Raw genomic sequence first — 24,694 nt, 5'->3', positions numbered from 1 at the left:
CATTTATTTTGCTGCCATCTCCAAATTTACCAGTTGCACTCTGAGCAGAGAGTTACATCCCGGTGCTAACTGAAACCCGATACTTATGTTGCCACTGAGAATTTGCCTTGTTTTTTCTTGCAGAAAAACCCAAGGATTCTTCTGCCATCCAGACCCCCAAGCCAGTCCAACATCCTTTGCATCAATCATCTGCCCCTCATCATCCTGTGCCCAGCCTCATTTCCACTCACAGTATCTTCCCCTTGCCTGGAAGCAGTGCAGCCACTGCACTTCTCATCCAACGCACCAATGAGGAAGAGAAGTGGCTGGCACGGCAGCGGCGGCTCCGGCAGGAGAAGGAGGATCGCCAGTCCCAGGTGTCGGAGTTCCGGCAGCAGGTGCTGGAGCAGCATTTGGACATTGGACGCCCGTCGACCCAAATGGAAGCAGAACATCGGCCAGAGAACCCCAGGTAATGCTTGAACTTCTCTATAACTGGACTGCCTTGGCCTCTTGAGAAAGAAGTGTTGTGAGGTATTCTGTGTCCTCATCTGATTTGTGGAGCTGCAAAGCACCCAAATCACCATCCAAGATGAGGTGGTTTCTTTGCCGGAACAAGCCACCTTCCATTGGAGAATTGACAGCTCAGAAGGATAAACAAGGCCCAAAGTCTTCATCTGGCTCCACTCAATCTGGATTTCGATGGGCATGAGCTAATGCCATCTGACAGCTGCTTGGAAGCCTGGGCAGAATGAGCGTGGGTGGCCTCCATCCAGCTGATGGTGACCAGGTGTCACTGAGGCAGTTGCCACTAATTGCTGCCATCGTTGGCAGATGGAGCGAGGACTGGGCCTTGGAGATTTCTAGAACTGAATGGGTTATAGCACTGCTGGCACCACCACTTCCTGGCTTCAACTGTGTAGTCTAGGAAGGGGTGTGTGTGAGAAAGTCCACAGTTGACTTTTAGAGCTTCATTGCCAGCTTGGCTAATAGCAAGATGATTGCTCTTGAACAAGACAGGAGTGTCTCCAACCACACAGATGCAGCTTATTGTCAGTGGGCCAGGAGCCTCAGTTCCCACCATAGGGGGACCTGCTGCGGAAGCCACATGAATAATAGTGTCTCTGCCTCTCTGTTCTGGGCATGATGTGAAGAGCAGCAAATTTCAAGGGGGTAGCAGAGAGAAAAGGTGCAGCTGTACGCCCAAAAATTCAGAACTCAGTCAATGCCTGTTCCCATCTTGCTTATGCCTTTGGATGGATCAGTTTTCTCATGTCTTGCTCTGTTGCCAAGCGCTCACTTAAGCACAACACACTCAAATCATCCCTTTAATTTTGCTGCTTGATCAAAGTGCTGGTTTAGGGTATCAAGGGATTAGAGGAACTAATCAGGTATAGGGGAGGAGTGGGATCACTGGCCTGCATGGCAGTGTCAGATTCTCATTTTGTCGTCTTCTTTTGTAGTGGGTTCAGTACATCCGTCTCTAAAAGACGACTAACACCTCTTTTGGGTTTTCCTTGGCAATGATGTCATGCTGTTGGCACATCGGTACCTGAGTCTCTCCTCAGATATTTATTCAGAAAGCCACAATCCAACAACTGCTAATCTCTGGCACCTGGATAATGGAAGTAATGCAGCAGAAGTGAAAGCCATAGGTGATTTAATAAAAAAAACCTATAGATGATCAACAAAAGAGCAAACTTTTGTTCTCTTCTTTTGACCCCATCCCCTACAGCTACCAGATACAGCCTGGCAACTGGCAGGAGTGGGGGGGGGGGGAGCAGGGACATGGAGGGCACCAATGTGCCAACAACATGACATCATTTCTAGGGAAAACCCAGAAGTGGTGTCAGTCCTCTCTAGGAATCACTGGAAACTCTGTGGTAAACATAGAGTTTCTTGCATTTCCTTGAAAGGACTGTCACTTCTGGGGTTTTCCTGGAAGTGATGTCATGCCATAAGCCCAACAATGATTGTTCTACTTTTCTCTTGGCTGCTGCTCCTCTGAGCAGAAAAAGTGGGTTGCTGGCAGGAGGCCTGGCCTAACCCCAGTTATGCTGATATCTTTCAAAGATATTTTAGATAAGTTGTATGGATTTTTTATCAAGAATTTTTTTAAATTGTGGTGTTGAAGTGATTATTACTGTTTGTATATGTTGTAACACTACTTCAGGTGCTGTTGTGGCTGCAGAGAAGTGGTACAGAAATGCTAAATAACAAGCAAACAATAAAATATCCTTCAGGAGTTTAGTTGAGGGCAATCATATTGGCATCTTTTCAAGGTTTCTTAACCCCACAACTTGTGCCTGACCCTTCTGCAGTTCCATATCACTCTGGTTAGATCTGAGGCAGCCATCGGAACTTGATAATCTCCTCAATGGAGCTGTGCAGTGGATGAATTGTGCAAGGCATAGCTCCAGTGTATGCAGCATTTATACTGCTAACAGTTTTATTCCTTTTACTAGTCATTTAAGAAGTATGTTATGGTGTCGCTCCCTTTGTGCCTCTATGGCATAAGGCTTTTTTTTTTTGGGGGGGGGTGTTTCCTTATTTCACAGTATAGTCAGAATTACAATAAACACAGCAAAGATTTGGGGGGATGGGGCGGGGTGGATAGGGAACATCTCATCTTTCCAATAGCAGTCCAGGTTTGAGTGCTGAGAAAACAATCACCTTGGAACAAATCAATAAAGTTTACTGCAAAATAATGGTCTGAAAGAGCCAAAGGTTTGCCACCATTTGACATATAAAGGCTGCGGTCACACGGAACATTAGCCATGCTAGAGAGACGGAAGATAGGCGGATTTTCTGGGCGCGATCTCACCGCCACATCTGGGAAGCGTAGAGCTCCCGTGGCTCACCCGAGGCTTCCCGCCGAAGATGCGGGGTAAAAAACTAGTACCTCCGAGGTACTAGTTTCCAGTAACCGCGGGGCAAGGATGGGCGTCTGATTGCGTTTCCAGTGGCATCCGGCGCCCACCCGTGTCCCCTTGCAAAAAGTTTTTTTTCCCCCTAAGTCTCCATGGATGCGCACAAGCACCCAACGAAGCATGCGCATACTTTGGTGTACAGAAAAAACCAAACCCGTTTGCCGCACCGCACCACTTCTTTGCCGCGCCGCAGGATTGTCCTGTGATCAGCACCTCCCCCCTACCCACGGGACCTCCACGGGACGTCTGCTCGCGCAACCGCGCGTTATTTTGCCCCAGGGCAAACAACCATGCCTCCCCCTCACAATATCCGGCCCGTGTGACCGGGGCCATAGTACAGGGAACTAAGCTTTTGTATCAGAAGTATCAGTTTGCAAACTCACCGCTTGAGTAATTTGTCTCAAATACATGGCAACAAGTTTTTGAATAACAAGGTAGGCCATTCAGGAGAAAACTGTCAACTGTTAAAGGAAAATACATTTAGAAGTCATCAGGCTGATCAAATGTCAGCTACCATGAAACATTTCTCTACAAGCAGAACCATGCAAAAATTGAGGTGGTGCATGCAGGGAAAAACAGGCTACTTACCTGTAACTCATTCTTTGAATGGTTATCTATACATTCACACAGATGGACTTTGCAGTTGTTCAGAGCTACAATTCGTAAACCTCTAGAGCTTGAGTTAATGAGTTTGTAGCTCCAGAGCATCACCCACTTCCACTGCCTCCTTTGGTGGGATAACCTCCAGCTGTTGAACCTCTGCTCTTCACCAATGCAATCCCCTTTCCACTTGCAACCAATGCAGTCTGCTGTGCAGCAGCCTGCTCCCTGTTCTCCTAGGGATACATTGGCTTTGTGTCTCAGAAAAGGAGGCAACTTTAAATTCAAAGGATTCTGACAAGGTGCCTTATGCAGCAACAGCTGGTGGTATCAAAACATATAACCGACTGTGGTGCTAAGACCATGGCAGCTACCATTGCCATACAGTGCCATGCGTGACTCCAAGGTAACTCAAAGACTAGGATACAAACAATTGCCTTTCAAAGAGTCTCTCTTCAGTGGGAGGACTAATGAACACTTGAGCGGGTCTCACCCTATCACCTGCACAGAAATCACAAAGAAGTTACTGATACTGATGTCCACAGTGCCTCCGCTCTTGGGGGCCTGGCCCTTGCTGCATTTGTAAGTGCTGCAAATTTACCTTTAATGAAATAACTAGCTTTCATATTTACGTGCCTAAATGTTTTGGGGTGCATTTTTACTAACAGTAAATTACCCAGTCTATACTCAGCAGTGAAGCTCATGAAAAGCCTTGAGTAAGTCAGTATGTCTCTTGGTGGGTAGTAAGGATGGAGAAATTGAAGTGCTAATGAAATTTGTGTGCAGAAGGATGCTATGGAAGTAAAGAAGATTAGAAATAAGCGTAGTAGTGCTGGCAAATGTGTATGTGCATCATGCCCCTTACCTTGATTCTGCTGCAGTTCGTTTACAAGCCACAAGGTGTCACTCCACTCCCAGTCCCAGGGTGCCTTGTATGTTGGAAGTCAAGCCTGCAAGTATTCTGGCTAAGACTGGCTTCACACATTTATTTATTATGGATTACACAGAGTAAGTTATCAGGGTAGGACAGCCAATTGACAGTGCAATAGGATTTGAATTGTAGAAATCTGGAAACCAACCAGAGGTGAAGGACGACATGAGTGTTACAGTTTACAGCCCCTAACCCTTTACTCCATGTTTCTTTCTGAACCATACTGTTATAGTGTCGCCCTATTTCCTATGCAAAAAGCCTTCTTGAATAATCCAGTTTTGCATAACTTGCAGAAAACTAGGAGGTATGGGAGCCTTCCTGATGTCATCAGGCACATCATCCTTAAGATGGGGCCCACATATGTCCCCCCTTTCCAAGCTTCCTCCAGTACATAGCTTTATAGCCCTAGGATAGTCCTTATATTTTACCATCTCACTACATCGGCCTTGTTTAGTTACTGTCCAGAGAAAAATACTTCACAGTGTGGAAACTATGGAGTACAAGGCCTTTAATGCACCAGAAGAAGGTAGAAAATAGCAGACTGTGGTAGTTAACACATTATTTAGCCACGAGTTGAAAGGATACTATGAAGAAGACCAGCTTTTACTTTCTGTGACTACAGAGTGTTCTACATTCCAGGAAGACACTTCCAAAGTTCTTCGGAAGCAATACAAAGTGCTTGTTTGTAGGACAGTTCTTGTATGCGTTCTTAATTCTTGCACATTCATTCTTTCTGCAGATTAGGACCAAACCGCCCTGAACCAAGTAACCGAGACCAACAGCAGCATTTTGGTGGGCCACCTCCGCTCATCTCCCCAAAGCCTCAGCACCATCCTGTCCCAACGTCTCTATGGAACCCGGTTTCTTTAATAGATAACACCAGTGAGCCCCGAAGAATGCAAGAGAGTCACTCTCTCCAAGGACATACTGGCCAATATGAGCCCAGCCGGCAAGCCATCCCACTTGTGAAGGTAGAACGGGTCTACTGTCCAGAGAAACTGGAGGAAGGGGCCAGAAAAAGAGAAGCCTTGGACAAGTACCAGCCAGCCAGGGAGTCTGGGGGATTGGATCATGGTGTTTTTTCCCATGGGCCCTTCTTAGCAGAACTGGAGAAGTCCACACAGACTATTTTGAACCAGCAGAGGACATCACTCTCTCAGAGTGGACAGTTTGCTGACATCAGCTTGAACAGCAAGCCTGGTTCACCCTACAGGCATCCATTACCCAGGGGCTATGACTCCTCGTATGTTTACGATGAATTCTTGCAGCAGCACCGCAAGCTGGTCAGCAAACTGGATCTTGAAGGGAAGCGGCGGAGAGAAGCTAAGGAAAAAGGTCAGTACTTGAAAAGGTCTATAGACTCTCCACCCTTGAATAGCCCTATATGTTCCAGCAAAGGGAAATACTTTGTGTAGCAAGCACAGACACACTAAATAATGTCATTGCAAAAAAGCAAATGCAGCTGCTAGAAAATGCTCCAGGCTATCATCACTTGCCTTTGGCAAGCAGGGGAAGTTTCAATCAAAGTATCTGGAGTCCATGCAAAATATGATGTTTTGTACCAGCAAGCTTGTGCAACAAACCAAAAGCACACTTCCTCCTGTCGAACTTGATACCTGCTTTGTATTCCATTATAAAGGGAAGCTATGGGTAATGGGAGGGACAGGAGTAGCTGTCAGTCAATTCATGCCACAGCAGCCCAGACTTTGGTAGCCTCAAAATTCAATTCTTTCTGCCATGTACAGCTTTGCAGACTTCGTGGCAGGTAAAGTGGCTTGAGACTTTTTAAATGGAAATGTAAGAATTCCTTGATGTAGACTCGGATGACCACTTTTACTTGATATGTTTGCCTTTCAGTTCCCATCAAGTGATACCCATGTGGTGCTGTGAGGCTTGCTTCAGTAATTTTTGGAACTTTTATTGCAAACCTTGTTAGAATCCATCACACATCAAGTCCCTAGAGACAACCCCCCTATCAAGGCTGCTGAAAAGACATCCCCCTTCCTTTACAGGGGAAACTTTGAAGACTAAACATGGAATAAGCATAGGCATTGCATGCTTTACTTTCTCAGGGGCTGAGCCCTTCCATAGTAAAGAGCATTTTGTCTTGATTGGCAAAAGATGCTTCAATTTCTAAGGCTGGGATTCTATGTGCTGATTTGCCTGAAGGCTCTCCAGTGTGGTAGTTTCATTGTCTTTCCTGCATTCAGCATACAACTGAATTGGCAATACTGAGCAAGATTATTAAATAAGGGGAAACTAGCCTTTGGTTTTTGCCAAGTTCTAATAGTTTGGGGGGGGGGGTGTTTGTATGTCTTTGAGGAAGCTAATTGAACCTCCTACCTAGTAGGCCATTTGCTGTCAATAGATTGCCTTGAACACCCAATCCAAGCTGTCCTGTAAATCCTGCCTCCAAGATAGGACCAATTAATAAATGATGAACAGAGACTAATAAAGGAGTTTTAAATATTAATCAGAATGTACAACTAGAATGGGATTAGCAGAGGGGAGGAAAGTAAAGCACTTAGCAGGAGGGTTGAGCAAGTTTTGAATACAGACTCCAAGGTTTCCATTATGAGGCAATAGATTCCTATTTGTGGCTGTTCTTCAGGCATCGTCCAGGTTTGCGTACTCTGCCTTGCACAGGCCTCTTCCTGTAGCTGCCCCTTAACCCTTCAGTATCAGTGAGGCTGCTAGCAACATGGGTAGCTGCTGTTCCAGTATACAGATGAACCTGATCTCCTATGGTACTGAGTCAGAAGATTGCAGAGGCTGCTCCTGGGGTGCACAGATGCTCCCACCACAAAGATCATGAAGCGTGAAGGAACTGAATCTCCAAGTCTGGCATACAGGGCTGTGCTGAACTATGAGGAGCCCAGGACTTATCATTAGCACCCCACCAAGTTCATCTGCCTTGTGCCTCCTGGCTGCCGCATGCACAAAAGGCAGCCTGGTGTCTTACTGTTCAACAGGGCTTGAGCTTCCTGTGGAGGAGTTTTAGTACATGTGAGCTTATAGCTGTTGTCTGCTTTATAGGTGCAAGATCAAACTACTTATATCTGAGTGACCATAGGGAAAAAAATCATTACCATTGCACAAACCAGTTACCTCTCTTCAGCTGTTCCTTTCCATTTTTTTTCTAGGCACACTGGTTCTGCTTTGCATATTTTTTTCTCTTGCAGAATCTGAAATCCTTTGAGCAGAATACAACCAATCCTGCATAAGACTGCGTGCCTTTTATTCCACAGCAACATTTTCTTCCCTGCAAAATAGGCCCAGCAATATAATCTGTTTTCCTTGTCCACATGTCATTTGGTTCTGCCTGTGCTCTTCTGGTAACAAGAATAGTGATAGCAATTCAGTCATAAATTTTGCAATAAGGCCTAGTTTTCCACCTGAAGTACGTCCCATTGTAAAATCCGACATCTTGGCCAGAGAGACTGGAAGAACCAGTGGCGTCTTGGCTGTGCTGAGTCAAAGCAACACTATTTCACTTTTTGCCTGTTCCGTCTTCTGCATACAGGTTATTATTATGATCTGGATGACTCCTATGATGAGAGTGATGAAGAGGAAGTACGGGCCCACTTGCGATGTGTCGCAGAGCAACCACCATTGAAGCTGGACACCTCCTCAGAAGTATGTCCATCTCTTCCCCCATGCTAATAGAAAAAGTATTCTGATCCATAATTGCTCATTCAAGGCCTTAGTTACCACACAGAAATTGCATGAGCTGACAACACCTTATTATATGGCCCAAAGCCTGTCTCTTTCCTTATGCCCACTCTAAGGGGATGATGGCTTTTGGAATAAAGCAAAGAGCTCCCTTTGCTTCATGGTGCTATTCTCCATCTCTTAACATACCATATGCTGGATTTGAAAATCATTAACCAGTTAAGTAGCAAGGAGAAGTGATTTGTTTAGTACCTCACAGCAAATCTGCATTTGTGGTATAAACCTGCATCCTTTCAGCTGGTATCCAGATCCAGTCCTACTTGAACTATGTTCTGCTTACTTTTGTTGGTTGCCTGAATATTGCCAATAGATAGGCCATTAGTATATTTGTGTACTGAAAGAAACCAGGGAGCAAATTTCTCTTAAAAGAAGATACATTAAGGTGTTATGTTTTCTTTTTTAAAATGATAGTTTCCTGTGGCTTCCTTTAAAAACAGTACTCTCAAGAAAACTATATCTGGTACAATTAGCACCAGTTGATATGCACTTTAAGGGGGTAAAAGCTTGATAAAGTTTCTTCCTGTTTTGCTCATCCAGAAACTGGAATTCTTGCAACTTTTTGGACTGACCACTCAACAACAGAAGGAGGAGTTGCTGACTCAAAAACGAAGAAAAAGGCGGAGAATGCTGCGAGAAAGAAGCCCCTCTCCACCAACAGTCCAGAATAAACGTCGGACACCCTCTCCCCGTTTTGTGCTCTCTACACGTTACAGCCCTGATGAAATGAACAATAGTCCGAATTTTGAGGAGAAAAAGCGGTTCCTCACGACTTTCAATTTAACTCACATCAGCGCTGAGAAGAGGAAAGGTATATCTTCATTTACAGGGATGGGGATATAGATATTTCCATGAACAAGGAGGATGAGATCTCACTGTGGCCACTGAGTTCAAAGGACATATGAAGGAATGTCTCAGTTCTAGAACCTAGTGGCCAGACTGCAGCTGTGCCTACTCAGTGTCAAACAGTCTCAGATCTCTGCATAGAAAAATATTGTACAAATTTATCTAAACTTGTATGTGAAAGTGAGGAAAGATGTAGTAAAAGGTGGGCTGTTTGGGAAATGGGCTGCAGGCTTCTGAAAACTGATGTAATCCAAATAAATAGAGACTGGGAAAATATGTAGTATTTGTAATTGTTTTGGCCTTGATCAGAACAGCAAGTGGCCATTGCTAACCTGTGGATGCCCCTGCATTATCCAGGAGAGAACTGTCTAGTGGGGTGGTGTAGCACATGAGAGAAAGCATGCAGTTCAACTATCAGCTCTTCCATGAATTTGGTGGATAGTCTTGGGCAAACAACCTCTTTTCTTTAGTCCCTCCAGCTGTAATACAGATAATACTGGCCTACTTTACAGGACAGCTATAAAATGTACATTAATTGCACATATAAAGCACTTTGAACCCTTAAAAAAAAACCTTAAGTCATTGGAGTGGCTCCCACCCCTATCCTTACCAGTCAATTGAACAGAATTTACTTATTTATTTGTTAAAGTATTTATACCCCCAATTTACCTTTTGGCTCAAGTTTGAAGTCTTAAGAACATAAGAACATAAGAGACGCCAATGTTGGATCAGGCCAAAGGCCCATCCAGTCCAACACTCTGTGTCACACAGTGGCCAGAAATACCAGTGCCATCAGGAGGTCCAGCAGTGGGGCCAGGACATTAGAAGCCCTCCCACTGTTGACCCCCCCCCCAAGCACCAAGAAGACAGAGCATCACTTGCCCCAGAGCCCCTAGTCTTCCTCCAAATTAAGTAGCTCTTCCATTGGAGGAAGCTGCCTGGAGAATGATTGGATCACCCCACCACTGAAAGGTATCAGAGGAGTCAAGAGTCCAAATCAAAAGGTAATTAATAGGGTTTACTGGCATAAGCCAGAAGAAGAGAGTACTTCCCTGGGCTGTGTTATGAATAAAAGCCAGGTTTTGTCTCTGCTTCCCATCCCACAGATAAAGAGAAACTAGTAGAGATGCTCCATGCAATGAAACAGAAAAGTGCCTCCACAGCAGTGACAGTGAAAAGCTCGCCACGGGACAGTCCTACCATTGTCCAGGCTGGTAAGTGGCCTTGAATAGCAAGGAGATGATGGGCTTAGGGCTCCTTATGGATGAAAGAAACTACTGGTGGGCTTGATTTTCCTCTCTCTGTGACACTTCGCTAGTGTAAACCAGAGGCAGTTTGGAAATGTGGAAATGTTGCATCTCACCAAAGTTGTCCTTATTGGTCTGCCAAAGAAGGACAAGTATAGTACTTTCTGGAAACAGATGTGCAGTGCAATCCAGCACTTTCTCAGATGAAGTTCCACTGATTTCAGTAGGACTTAGTTCTTTATGATTGCTTATGTTGTAGCAATGTTGAAAAATAATGCCCCTTGTGCCTCATAGTGCCAGTACTTGCAAGTGCAGAAGGACCATGTTGTATGCAACTGTTTTGGTGGCATTTAACTGAGGGATTCCATATTTTAAAGCTGATTTTATGGTATGCTGCAGTCCTGAGCACAGTTTTACAGATATTATTTTACGCTGTTGGATGTAGTTTTATTCTGTTTTTACATTCTGTTTTAATATTGGCCCTTCTTAAGTTGAAGCAGGTCTCTGGAGAGGCAGCATATACATTGTGTGTGATACAAAGGCATTTTAGAGGATTTTGTAAGTGTCCTTTGATTTTAGAAAACCATAATTCTTCCATGCTTATGTGTACCCCAACTGAAACAAGGTTTCTGTTGTATTTCCTTCTGTTAACTAATCAACATATGCTCAGTGGAACACCACTGCATAATTGTATTTATTTTTCCAAATTTTGTGTTTAGCCATGCATTTCTCAAGAAAGGGCATTTATACCAGAAAGCACTGCTGTCTAAGCTCTCCATTACTCCAACTAATGCTGTTGTTTGCTTTTCCTTGCCAAAGAGCCACAAGTGCAGCAAACTGCTGTGGAATCAGATAAACCAGTTGGCATTGCTGCTGCTTCTCTGCCAGAGACTCAGAAGACAGCTGAGCCCAGCAGAATAGAACAGCTGAGACCACAGGAGCTTCAGAGAGCCAAGGAGACTATTCCTGCCTCCATTGAGAAGCCCAAGTTGAGTGATGGGCATACAGTCAAGAAAAGCCTGAGCATCCTCAACTACGTCCGGGGCCCTTTGCCCAAAGACATCCCTGTGCCACTGTCGCACAGTATGAATGGGAAGAACAAGCCATGGGAGCCCTTTATAGCTGAGGAGTTTGCACATCAGTTCCATGAGTCCGTATTGCAGTCTACACAGAAAGCACTGCAGAAACACAAAGGTAACAGGAATAAGGGAAACGGAAGTAACAGCATGAGTGGGAAGGAAATTCACAAGACTACAAATTGTGGGTACAGAGTTAGAGCCCAGTTTTGATCTCCAAAGATATACCTCTTCTGCCAGAAGTTAACTTCTAATTCCTTAAACTCTAGCTTTGTGTGTACAGTGCTTGCAGTGAGGAATTTTGGATTTGCAGAGTGGCAGATGAAGAAACCAGCTCAAGCCGATTTGTGAATGCAAATGAAGTCTTCTGCACAATCCATTTTTCAGTGCTCTCTGCAAACAAAGTTGCTTCAAATGTACATTCAATAATCTGCTCCGTCAACAGTGCTTCTATCTGTTTCAGCGCATTCCAGAAAAAGACAGAAACATGTTTTTGTTTTGTCTTAAAAAAAAAACACCTTGAAAATTACCGTTGTGGAAAAACCAAAATCAGATCTAAGTACCTGGCATAGGTTCCAACTTCACAACACAAATACAGTGTGCTTCCCTAAATAAAATGTTATAATCACTGGATCAAATGCCATGTATTGCTGGCGTAACCTGAACAATTTCAGTGGAAGAAATGATAGCTTCATGAAATACACTGAATATATAGCTCACTTCATGAAAAGCTCATTAATTTCATCGGTAGGAGTGCAGAATATAAAATTACTAGTGTGTACATGGCAGCTGTCAGTGGAAAACATAATAAAAAAAAATTAAGGCCACCAATAGGAACAACCGATCTAGCAGCTGAAGGTATGGCCCATAAATGTTTTCACTGAGTGGCTCCAAGCGAGAGAGTAAAATTCCCAGGAAAATGGCTCTTGCATTGAATAAGGAGCATTAATCTTCCTGACAAACCTTTCATTTGAACTAACATCTTGAGTAGAAATTGTTAAAAAGTACTAATGTCATTTTAGGGAGACCCGTTTTGAAAGAAATAGTATTGAATTTGTCAGGCACTTGATTTGAGGTTGGCTAGCTGGTGTCCTAGATTCCTGTCTGACTTACTTTTTTTCTGACCGTGACAGGTTTTTTTCCCCCTCTCCCCTTTATTCTTCTTTCTTCCCTCTTCATGTTCTGTTCTTCCCACAAGTTTGTTTGTTTTTGTTTTAAGTGACTCCTGACTGCTCTCAACATTTGATGCCTCCTGGAGCCTGCTTTATCTTCATTAGCCTGTTAGGGGAGCTGGTTGTTAGTTTTGAAATTAATGTGACTTTTTTTGGTGTTTCTCCATACCTGAGAAGTCCCCTGAGTATGTAGATACCTTGTCTGTAGATGACCTGGTTTTTGCTGCCTTTGTGGCAAACACAAGTTACCCACTTTACTGTTAGATACAGTAATGATAATTGCTGTAGGCACATAATATGTAGATGTTTTTCTCTTCCATGTTGGCTTCTAGGTAATGCAATGGCACACTCTGCAGAACATAACCACAAAGTTGATGCCTCCATTCATTATAACATTCCGGAGCTGCAGACCTCAAACTGGATCTCTCTGCCACAGCAAAATGGCCAGAAAGATTCCCAGCATAAGGGGTTCATCCCACAACAACATGACAAGGTCTCTGACTCTGAGGAAGAGGAAGAGGAGGAGGAGGAAGATGACTACCCGAGACCCAAATGGCACGGGATTGAAGCAATATTTGAAGCTTACCAGGAACATATAGAAGGTAAGCTAAACAGATGTAGATTTTTTTTTTAATGTACTGCAATCCAAGTCTGTTTTCAATAATAAACAGGAGAGAAAATTAAGCAGGTGGTCCAAGCTTAAAGTCTTTAGTAATTGTGTAAATGGCCAAAATCAATAGGGATGTGAAGATCTTTAAATCATTATTTAGCAAAGAAATGGGACGATATGCTTTAGGATTTGTCAGACCTTTTCAATCAGATGTTTGCTGGTTTATATTTTATGTTAACTACCTATCTCTTTGAACTAGATTATAATAGATGTTATACTAGTTTATTATCAGGCAAAATAAACTGAGGGTATTGTGTGGGACGACTGTGTTTGGGAGTGTGTGGAAGGGATTAGAGTTGTTGCAGAGTCTTGGCTGCTTGAGATAGGGTGAGAAAGGGTCATTGTTTGAATGTAAATTGAGTGCCTGGGTGAGTTTGAATAGCTGCTGCCCCGCCATCTGCTGGGGGAGGCCTCTATTTAAGGCAGCACCTTGCCAGAGGCACAAGAGCTAAAGGGCTCTTTGCCTGTGGCTCTTAGACTAGGGACTCTTAGACTAGGGGTTCTGTAAGAAGCCCAGGAAGAGCAAGAAAGCCAAGGCCCTAACCTACTGGTGATCCCAGTAAGGTAAGTAGACTTCAACAAGGAGAACAACATAAATACAAAGGGTTTTAAAAGGGGGGTTATGTTTAATTATTTTAAAAGCAATTATGAAGCCAGAATGCCAGCAGGGGGTTGGGGGCTATCCAATGTTTTGCATGGAGTGTCACATGTATGACTATCTGCCCACTGGACAGAAGTCATGGGTGAGTGCTCGGTGCAAGGAGCTCCTGGTTCTCAGGGAACAAGTTTCTTCCCTTGAGGCCAAGGTGGCTGACCTGGAGAAGCAGAGACAGTCAGTTAGGTGCACGGAGAAGACTCTTGGGGACTTGTTAGATATGCCCCACTCTGGATCTGGCAGCCCTACCGCTGTCAGGGAGTATGAGGGTCAAGGAGAAACAGGGCACTGTGCTGAGGATAAGGGGAATGTGCCCTCAGAAGGGACCTCTTCTTCAGCTGATGAACCGGTATCCTTTTGCACCAAGGAACTATCCCTGGGCAAGGTGGGTGGGGGGCGTTTGGTAGTTGGTGATTGGATCCTTAGGCAGGTAGACAGCTGGGTGGCAAACCCGTGTACTGACTGTATGGTGACTTGCCTGCCTGGTGCGATGGTAGCGGACATTACCCGTGTTTTAGATAGGCTGGTAGATATTGCTAGGGGGGAGCCAGTGGTCGTGGTGCATGTTGGCACCAACAATGTGGGGAAATGCAGTCGTGAGGTCCTGGAGGAGACATTTAGGCTTCTGGGCAAGAAACTCAAGGCCAGGACCTCCAAGGTAGCCTTTTCAGAAGCTGAATGCATTTTTTGCCTCTGTCTTCAACTGTGGAAGATAAGAAGTGCTTGCCCACTCCAGAACAGCTGATTTCAGCAGGGGTGTTGAAAAACCTGAGTCAGATTGAGGTGACGAAAGAGGAGGTTCTACGACTGATAGACAACTTAAAAACTGATAAATCACCAGGCCCGGATGGCATACATCCAAGAGTTCTGAAAGAACTCAAATGTGAACTTCTGGATCTCCTGACAAAAATATGTAATCTTTAATTAAAATCTGCCTCCATTCCTGAGGACTGGAAGGTAGCTAATGTCACTCCCATCTTTAAAAAGGGTTCCAAAGGAGATCTGGGAAATTATATGCCAGTCAGTCTGACGTCGATACCAGGTAAATTGGTGGAAACTGTTATTAAGGAAAAAATTAGTAAGCACATAGATGAACAAAAACTATTGAGGCAGACTCAGCATGGGTTCTGTAAGGGAAGATCTTGTCTCACTAACCTGTTAGTGTTCTTTGAGAGGATGAACAAACATGTGGACAAGGGGGATCCAATAAATATTGTTTACCTTGACTTCCAGAAAGCTTTTGATAAAGTTCCTCATTAAAAGCTTCTAAGTAAGCTCAAAAATCATGGGATAAAAGGGCAAGTCCTTTTGTGGATCAAAAACTGGCTAATTAATAGGAAACAGAGAGTGAGTATAAATGGGCAATTTTCTCAGTGGAGGGTGGTAAGCAGTGGGTTACCGCAGGGATCAATACTGGGTCCGATGCTCTTTAACTTGTTAATCAATGATTTGGAGTTGGGAGTAAGCAATTAAGTGGCTAAATTTGCAGATGATACGAAGTTGTTCAGGGTAGTGAAAACCAGGGAGGATTGTGAGGCACTCCAAAGGGGTCTATCGAGGATGGGTGAGTGGGCATCAGCGTGGCAAATGGGCTTCAATGTGGCCAAGTGCAAGGTGATGCACATTGGAGCCAAAAATCCTAACTATAAATACACGTTGATGGGGTCCAAACTGGCAGAGACTGACCAAGAGAGAGATCTTGGAATTGTAGTAGATAACTCACTGAAAATGTCTAGACAGTGTGCAACTGTGATAAAAAAGGCCAATGCTATGTTGGGGATTATTAGGAAGGGTATTGAAAACAGATCAGCCAATATCATAATGCCCCTATATAAATCAATGGTGTGACCTCATTTGGAATACTGTGTACATAATGGCGCAACCTCATTTGGAGGACTGTGCACAGGTCTGGTCACCACACCTTAAAAAGGATATTATAGCTTTGGAAAAAGTGCAGAAAAGGGCAAATAGAATGATAAAAGGGTTAGAACACTTTACCTATGAAGAAAGGTTAAAGTGCTTGGGGCTCTTTAGCTTGGAGAAATGACGGCTGAGGGGTGACATGATCGAGATTTATAACATTATGCATGGAATACAGCAGGTAGAGAAAGAGGTACTTTTTTCCCTTTCTCACAATACAAGAACTCGTGGGCACTCCATGAAATTGCTGAGTGGTCAAGTTAGAACAGATAAAAGGAAGTTCTTCTTCACCCAAAGAGTGATTAACACATGGAATTCACTGTCACCGGAGGTGGTGGCAATGTTCCCTCTGGAGTCTTGTGAGCAAAAATGCTGCTTTCTGAGCTACTGGCATTAAACTTGTGAGCGAGCAATTTGGCTACTGCACAAATTAGTTTGCTTCAGAGCCATCCTTCCTGAGCTAAGACAAAAATGTGTGAGCCAGAGGCTAAAAAACTGAGCTAGCTCACACTAACTCAGCTTAGAGGGAACACTGGTGGCGGCTACAAGCATGGACAGCTTCAAGAGGGAATTAGATAAGTATATGGAGCAGAGGTCCATCAGTGGCTATTAGCCACAAGGTATAGATAGGGACTCTGGGGCAAGGGATGCTCTGTATTCTTAGTGCTTGGGGGGGGGGAACAGTGGGAGGGCTTCTAGTGTCCTGGCCCCACTGCTGGACCTCCTGATGGCACCTGGTGTTTTTGGCCACTGTGTGACACAGTGTTGGACTGGATGGGCCATTGGCCTGATCCAACATTGGCTTCTCTTATGTTCTTAAAATATTTTTATTTGTTCTGTTATGAACACTGTAATTTTGAATAATCTTTCAATTAAAAGGTTTGTTTAAAAATAAACAAATATCTAAAAAAATCAGTAGGGATCTCTTTGCTCTTGTAAGGTCTTTTCTATCTAGAATAATTTATGATTAAGTATAATACGTGTTATTTTATAAAATTATGCTGCATCTGGATTTAAAACTACTTTTGGCTCCAGGCCAAAACATTTTTTTACCCAAACTTTTAACAAAAGGGTTCCATCTTTTCCAGCTGTATTTATGGTCTGCTTCTAGGATGAGGACAGTTCATATTAGACTGCTGAATATTGTTGTTGTTTTTGTCCTCAGATTTAATTTGCTAGTTTTAATATTGATAGTTCTTAACACTGTTAGTTTTATGATTTTATAGTATAATTTTTATATCATGAGCAACCTCAAGCAGGTCTCTGGAGAGGCTGCATATCAGCTTTCTAAACAAAAGTGATTGCCATTCTGGTCATAATAATGCAGTAAAGAAAAGAAAGTGTGGAGAAACAAATGAACACAGATGAAAAATTATTATAAAAGAAAGCATGACCAGATCCTTCCCCAACTTGGAGAAATCAGTGTAGCACACAATAGCGTTCTGTTGCCATCCTGCCCAGATGCAAGTTACTCAGTGGCCTGCCTGCAAATTATCACGTTGATTTTGTTACAGTAGAATTGCTCCATATTGGCTTCCTGTGCCTCCATCACTCTGTGCAAAATATAGTTATTTTTTTATTGCAGGCATAAATCACACAATTCTGATATCCTGGAAGTTAATTATATCTCGGATCCTTATGAAAAAGCTTTAAATTGTCTTAGATAACTGAAAAGTACAAATAGCAATATCAAAGGAGATTCAGCAACGTCTTTCCATAAACTGAAAGCTGCCTACCATCCGGTTTTTATTTCATTTTAAAGATCAGACTATTTTGAATTCCTCAGATTCCAAAGGAATAGCCATGTTAGTTTGTTGTATCAGAAATAAGCAGTATTGTGGCATGTAAAAGGCTACTATCTTTTTATTTTAGCATAACATTTTGTGAACTAAAGCATCTTGCATCTGAGGAAGTGAGTTCCATTCCCAAAAACTTTATTCAGGAATTAAACCTTTGAGTGTTTAGGAGCTGCAAAACTGTCTGAATTCTTCAGCACGTTTCTTCTCTTGAGATGCATCTTGCTCAGTATATATCCTGCTCTGAGATACAGAAACCAAAATAAGAGACGGGAGATCTCCAAGACACATTACATTTACTGTGTTTTAAGACTTGAGATTATGTTACTACTTCAGCAGTAGTTGGAATTTGCAGATTAAGTAAACATCCCCTTTTTTTACTCATGGATTTTGGCTGAGTGATCTAGTAAAATCTATCTATGCAGTGTGCTCCCTTCCATGGACTAATTATTCAGGTGCTAAATAATATTCATAATCTTGTTTCCTTTCTGTGGAAACGTGTTTTTAAAAGTTTGGTATTCTGTTTAAGAAAGGAAGTGCAGTTTTTGAAAGAGCCATTTTACATGCACAGGCTTCTTTAGAACAGTTTTTTTGGGGGGGGTCCTTCACAAAATTACCCTGGGCCGCTAACAGCTCTGTTTTGTTTGCAGAGCAAAACCTGGAACGGCAAGTGCTTCAAACTCAGTGCAGACGCTTGGAGGCTCAGCACTACAGTCTCAGTCTGACAGCAGAACAGTTGTCACACACGATGACGGTGAGTATTGATTAGTGTTTACATATATTCCAGAGGTTCCAACGGCAAAGCAAAGAGCCTTTTGGCTTAATGTATCTCAGTTCTTGTACATTTTTCATTCCATTATGGGACTTGGTTATTGAAGCATCTTTGCTGTTACATTTATTTTTTTTAATGTCTTTTCTCATATGCAGGAATTAAGGAACCAGAAGCAGAAGATTGTCTCCGAAAGGGAACGACTTCAGGCCGAACTAGATCACTTGAGAAAGTGCCTTGCATTGCCTGCAATGCAGTGGTCTAGAAGTTATTTCAAGGGGTATCCCAGGTGACACTCCCTTGCACTAGGCCGAACCTATAGTATAGAAATAATAATCTATTTTATTACCTGGAATATTTAATATTTTTCACTGGGAGGTTTGAAGCTTAAAAAGAGAGCAAGAATGTGCCATGCATGAAGCAAAGGACTATAGGATCCAGGAAGAAAATCCACACCCTTCTCTTGACTTCAGTGCAACTGAATTTTGTAACTCTACAAGTAATCCACTTAGAAGAACTTTAGTTTTGGTTAAATTTAAAAGTTTTATTTTTCCTGTGCTTTCCCTCCTCCTGCCTTTTTAAAAATTGTTTTTAAATGCAGAGTTTCCACCAATGACACTAACATCCACTTCCCATTGAAGGGACTGGGATCATTTCCATACATATGTTATTTTTGTTGCCATACTAGTACAATTGCTGTTTGGGGGATCTGCCCATTTATTTGTGCTGAAATATATTTCTCAACCCAAGAGGAAACCAGGTACACATCAGTTTTTTTAAGAGAATGAACTGGATATTTTGGATACAGAAATAAATACCTGCAGAGTAATGGGCCTAGCAGAAGACAAATGCAACTTCCAAACTTGACTTCCCATGCATCAATCAGCTTTCTGCTGGAAATGCACTTCACTTGAAAAATAAAGCGAATAAATAAACTGAAGGTACATTTTTATTACTGGGGAGGGGAGGATGTGTACAGAACAGTGATATACATACAATACACACAAATTATGTACCCCAGTGGGTAGAATTTTCATACAAAGATTTTGCAATTAAAGTTAAAAAGAGGTGCTTCAGCCTTGTACTGTGTATATATTTAAAACAAATTTGTATGTTTTTATTACTTTAATTATTGTTATAAAAAGCTTGCCATTTTCAATATGTTTCTGCTTTTTGTTTTTTTGGCAAAAATAGCTTGCTTTTAGTGTTTGTACTGCTGCTGGTCAGGACATGAAACAAATATTGAAGTGTTTTTAAAAAGAATTTTAAAGAAAAAGCTTTCCACTGGGGCACGTGCTATCACTTTTAGATATTTTGCAATGTGTAGCACCAGAACTCTCTTGCTTGAAGACCCAGAATTTATTTCTCTCTTCTGTCCCACTCCTTCCCCTTCCCCACCCAGCCCATAAAACACTGAATGTCAGATGATCAGCTATTGTTGAAACAAGAGTTCAATCTGAGAAGCCCAACATTTTAGGGAATAAAATGATCGGGGTCTGAGAGCTTTACAGTGTGCCACCCTAAAAAGGGTTACACGCTTCTAAAACCATTGAAGTAAATGGGCTTAGAAGGGCGTAAGTCTTTTTAGGGTAGCACTGTTAGTTATGGATACTTTTTCAGTGTACCAACACAACTTGCAATCACACAAGCAGCTGTTAGTTTTCTAAGGACTTCCACAGAATTAGCTCAGTCCAGTCAAAAGAGCAAACAGAGGGTGGGGGGGCTATAATTCATGCCTATAGCTATCCGTGATCCTTCACAAACACAGTCACTTCAGTGTGGTACAGACTTGCAATACTACAGTGCATGTGTTATTATGTGACCATATGGTGAGAAGATTTTATAGGTTTTTCCCACTTCATTGGCACCTGGTGTGCCCAATGCATTGGAAAGACCCAAACAACAGTCACATTAATTATACCCTTGCAGTGTGGGATCACAGGTGCAAAAGCATGTTCAGATGTAAAGAGGGCATAAGCACTGTACTTACCTAGTTTTGTGTTCTTGACTCAAATAGGTGAATAGTAGTACCCACAAAGGTTGTATGTGCCCTTTGAATACAGTTCCTGTAACCTCTGGGTCCTTGCAGTTATTTCCAACAATCAGTTATCTGACTAGTTACCAAGAGCTGGGTTGGGTTAATACTTCTCTTCCCCCACCCTGAAATATTATTTTTTAGTGAAACCCAGTGGTAATAATTTTTCCCCAGGGGAATAGTTTTTGCTACCTTTCCCATCCACAAATGATGAGTAACTATCAAATTGGTAGCAGTAGAACACAAATTGGTAGAATACAGGGCCTTTTCACTTGAGATGGATCAGCTAGAGCCACTCCATGTGACAACTGATATTTGGTCTGCAAACATGCAATGTAAGAGCTCAAAGCTCTTGTTTTAAAAGCCTTATCTGTTAGGTCTGTTTCTCACTTCAATTCTTAAGTGGTATGGCTACCAAGTCTGCTATAAAGGGTGAATACACATAACATTTTAGTTTGTCTCATTTTTAAATAAACTTTAAAAGTATGTTTTTAAAGGGACAAGCACCAAATTTTATGTGAATGTGATCTGCACACTTCCAGGAGGAATATATTTGTAATGTGAGAACCCTTGCTGTTCCAGTTTGACATTGTTTTCCCTCTGCCTTAACTGCTCATGCCTTCCCCAGTCAATTAATGTGGACAGAGATACACCTTGGCAATAGTGTTTTGAGAATGGAAGACCATGAGAAGCTTGGGAATTCAACACCTTATACTCAAAGTTCATTTTTTTCTTTTTAAAAATAATTATAATAGCTAATGTGCAATGCTTTCAGTCTTTTACTGTTAATGTTTTGTTTCTCTGAATGCTGACAATGAAGGGCCAAACTGGTACAATCTGCAGTGGCCAGATGTATACAAAGGCAATGCTTCTGTGCTTTTCATTGTTGCACAAAAGTGATAATTGCAGCAGGTGCAGCTTTTCTCCCATTGTGATAAAGTGCACCTCCCAAAAATTCCTTCTTGAGAGCAAGTGGTGAAATGTGCCGAAGCTCAGGCTTTCTCCTGAAGAGAGTATACCTGGTACACTAAGGAATGACCAGATGAGCAAATGTGGAGACTTGTATTAAGACAGTCTTGTTCCTGGATGCAGCAAGAAAAAAACTGGGGTGTTTTCACTTGGTCAAGCGATCCTTTGAACATCTAAACCAGCTATCTCCTTTAACAGTATTCCAAACATCTTTCCCTGCTGCACTGAGACAATCGGCTCTAATAGAGCATGAAAGGAAAAAAGGGAAAGTCACCAATTTTCCCCCTGACAATACCTATTATCACCCATTAGTCTAGACAACAAAGCTCTGCTGGTTTATCATTGATTCTAATCTATTTCACAAAGATGTTTTACCAGAAAACAGAAAGAAAAATATACCCTTAAACTTGTTTTATATCAGGGACACTGAGAAGCATCCAAACTTAAATGAGGGACCACAACAAAATTTGCTTTGCAGTGGCTAATCTGGTTTCAGTTTTGGGGTTTTTCTGTTTTTTTTGTTTTTTTTTTAAGTAGGAAGCTCTTTTTCAATGTATTTATAAGAAGTTAACCATGGCAGCAGCTCACAAACAGTAACTAGCATAACAAATTGACTGCAGCACTGGCAATATGGGAAAGTCCAATGCCTTTGAAAATGAATGCTCCAAAGTTTTTAGAAATATTAAGAGAACATCAGTGTCTCTCAATTTAACTTCTGACCAAATAGTTTAATATCCAGTTTCACAACTTAAGGTGTAAACAGGGCAATTTGGCTGTTTCCACACACTTCATCAAACAGCTGGGGTGACAGGATTTCTTTCAAGTCAGCATGGATCACAGCTTTTGCTTCTCAATTTTGCCAATGGTGGGGTGGGATAGAGGAATATGGGTGTATGAACAAGGAGGGCATTACACTCATTATCCCCAAAATAATTGCACTATGCATAGCTTTTCTTACAAATTAGTTGTGTGGGGTAGGCTTTCTGGGAAGATGTTCTCAACACCTTGCTTCAGTTTTGCAAACTCAGTATGAGGTAAAACCTACTAGAAATAATATGCACTTGAATTCATCCAAATTTGATTAAGTCCAGCTTTCAGGCAATGATATATAAACTGCTAGATTATTCAGAACATGTTTGAAATACTCCTCTCGCCTTCATGTGATGCAAATGCATTCAATCTGACTTAGGTGGTATTGTTAGGAAATCACATTATTGTCCCGTCCTTGAAATGTTCTCTTCTCCTTCTGATGATGAAATACCTTCCCTTCCATTCCACCAAGTCTTGCCCCACTGCTTAAATTCTCAAACTACCATGTTTGGTCTCCTTTGCCTCCAGGGCCATGCCGCTTGGTTGTTTGTATGTACTGTGCAGAATTTCTAAAGCCAGAGCATGAGGGGACAGCAGGAAGCTAAAGCTAGGCCTGCTGGGACAGTTTAGATGCTGTGAGACAAACCTGTTCTAAGTGTACTTGTTTGAATTAAATGTAATGTAATATATTATTTGTTGAATGTAGTAATTAGGTATTTATGAATATATTGCTGTAATTTCTGACAACATCCAAAAATAAAATGTTCCTAAATCATGACAAAAGATTATTTTCCCAGGCCCAGTGATGGATAAAGTTCCCCAGACAAAGCATAAATTTAAAACTCTGCTTAAGAGTCCTTTGTAAAACATGCATCAAACCTTGGCAGCACAATTACCATTCCTTGTACAGCCACCCTTATGCTATAACTGTTAACAGAGGATCCTATTGTAATGGCAATGCTATAAACTTGCAAAAAACCAGCAAACAGCATTTACAATGATAATTAAATATGGTGTGATTGTTGGCTATCTTAAATGCCTGTGCTGGGGGCGGGGGTATTTATTCTCAACTGATAAAAATAAGCCACATTGCCTGTTAGCTTTTAGGAATTAGTTTCATCTTCAGCAGTAGTATAGCAGAACATGAAAAATGGTGGGAGGGAGAACTGAGAGGACAGCCTTTTAAAAGCCCCAACTGTTTTATATACCATTAGCTGCACCAATGCCCTAAAGATCATAGAGACACCGAGTTCTGATACACAAGTTTACAAGTTTGTCTTCTAATGCTGGACCAATTACAAACATGCACATACTACGCAAGTCAGAAAAAAGTTTTAAAAGGTTAAAAAGGCAATGAACTGAAATTACACTGAAGCTCTGCAAACACTCAAGCAATTATTTGTAAACAAAGGTCATTAAAGGTACACACATAGGACTTTAAAAGAGGAATTCAGTGGCACCTCACAGGCTAAAAAAGTCTTATGCGTTTATGAGCCAGAACCCACAGTACCTTGAAGAACAAGTTAAGTTAATTTTGTTTTGAAATGTTTTTAATCAGAAATATTCCCTGCATAGCCAGTAGAGGTCAGGATGTCATAGCCTAAATGTCTCTGTAGTAGCATTTAAAAGGTACCCTGCTTGCTTTTTCCTTTCCTTTTATGGAATGTGTATGCCACACAGGTAGCAGCATTTACTATACTATTCATATATAGCATTTACTATATTATTCATAGCCTGAGCATCATCAGCCAGTGTATACTTATGTGATTAATATGAACATATTCTGGCTGTGGCAAGTAGCTGGTTTTGGCACATCAGCAGTACAGTTCCCACAACAGAGCTGAAAGCAGAATGGGAGCCAGACAAAGTGATATGTCTTGTCTTTGTGGCTCCCTCTCCCACAGAATACAGGCTTATTTTCACTCATCCCACATACAGCTGTGCACTTCACCAGCTGCTGTCAAGGAAACCACAGAAAATCCTTTATCTCCGAGGACAGCTGACAAATAGACTCCAGCAAGTGGTATCACAGTGGAAGCACTATGCCCTGCCATTCCTCAGGCAGGCCTTCAGGGGTGCTGTGCAGCCAGGTGTTTAAAATAGTCTCATTCTGTCATCTCTCCCAGATTCTTCAGAATATAAGGACCCACTGAGACACCGGATCCTTGTAGTAGGGAACTGATTTGTTTTCTTCATCTACTTTAGACTGATAGTAAAAAAGCAGCGTTGAAGCAAGACTGCAGCAGAAAGTTGCAGCTAATTCATCTTCTAATGACAGCCAAATGGGAGCCAAGCATACTTTCGGGTGACACCAGCTGTTTTGTCGAAGATTTTGTTGCAGCAAGGGATATGCACCACAAATGCTGAGGAGACACACCCTCTACACCACTGGCAGACTGGATCCAGCTATGAAGCTACAGCCTTGTACTTCTCCACAAGATGAGACCACTGAGGATGGAACTGCAGGAAAATCTTCTCTAACATTCCATTCCTAGTTTCAAAATACCCTTATTAGCATTATTTTAAAGAAAGGTGCCCATTTCACTGAGGATTTTAGCTG

General features: G+C 42.2%; 1 protein-coding gene across 5 annotated transcripts in view; it reads left to right on the top strand.

The window, feature by feature from the left end:
• Window positions 1-20,230, top strand: part of GSE1 (Gse1 coiled-coil protein) — a 486,799-nt gene extending 466,569 nt beyond the window's left edge. For all 5 annotated transcript variants that reach the window (XM_015422344.1, XM_015422274.1, XM_015422567.1 and 2 more), the window contains 9 exons: window positions 124-451; window positions 5,180-5,775; window positions 7,964-8,076; window positions 8,710-8,980; window positions 10,122-10,229; window positions 11,082-11,456; window positions 12,843-13,112; window positions 18,202-18,305; window positions 18,479-20,230. In XM_015422344.1, the coding sequence (XP_015277830.1) occupies window positions 124-451; window positions 5,180-5,775; window positions 7,964-8,076; window positions 8,710-8,980; window positions 10,122-10,229; window positions 11,082-11,456; window positions 12,843-13,112; window positions 18,202-18,305; window positions 18,479-18,613 (2,300 nt within the window). In that variant the 3' untranslated portion in view covers window positions 18,614-20,230. The remainder of the gene's footprint in view (window positions 1-123; window positions 452-5,179; window positions 5,776-7,963; window positions 8,077-8,709; window positions 8,981-10,121; window positions 10,230-11,081; window positions 11,457-12,842; window positions 13,113-18,201; window positions 18,306-18,478) is intronic.
• The last annotated feature ends 4,464 nt before the right edge of the window (window positions 20,231-24,694 follow it).

Source organism: Gekko japonicus, unplaced genomic scaffold (genome assembly GCF_001447785.1).
Source record: "Gekko japonicus isolate JY-2015 unplaced genomic scaffold, Gekko_japonicus_V1.1 scaffold420, whole genome shotgun sequence".
Lineage (NCBI taxonomy): Eukaryota > Metazoa > Chordata > Lepidosauria > Squamata > Gekkonidae > Gekko > Gekko japonicus.
Note: the sequence above shows the minus strand (reverse complement) of the source record. Positions and strands in the feature narration are given on the sequence as shown.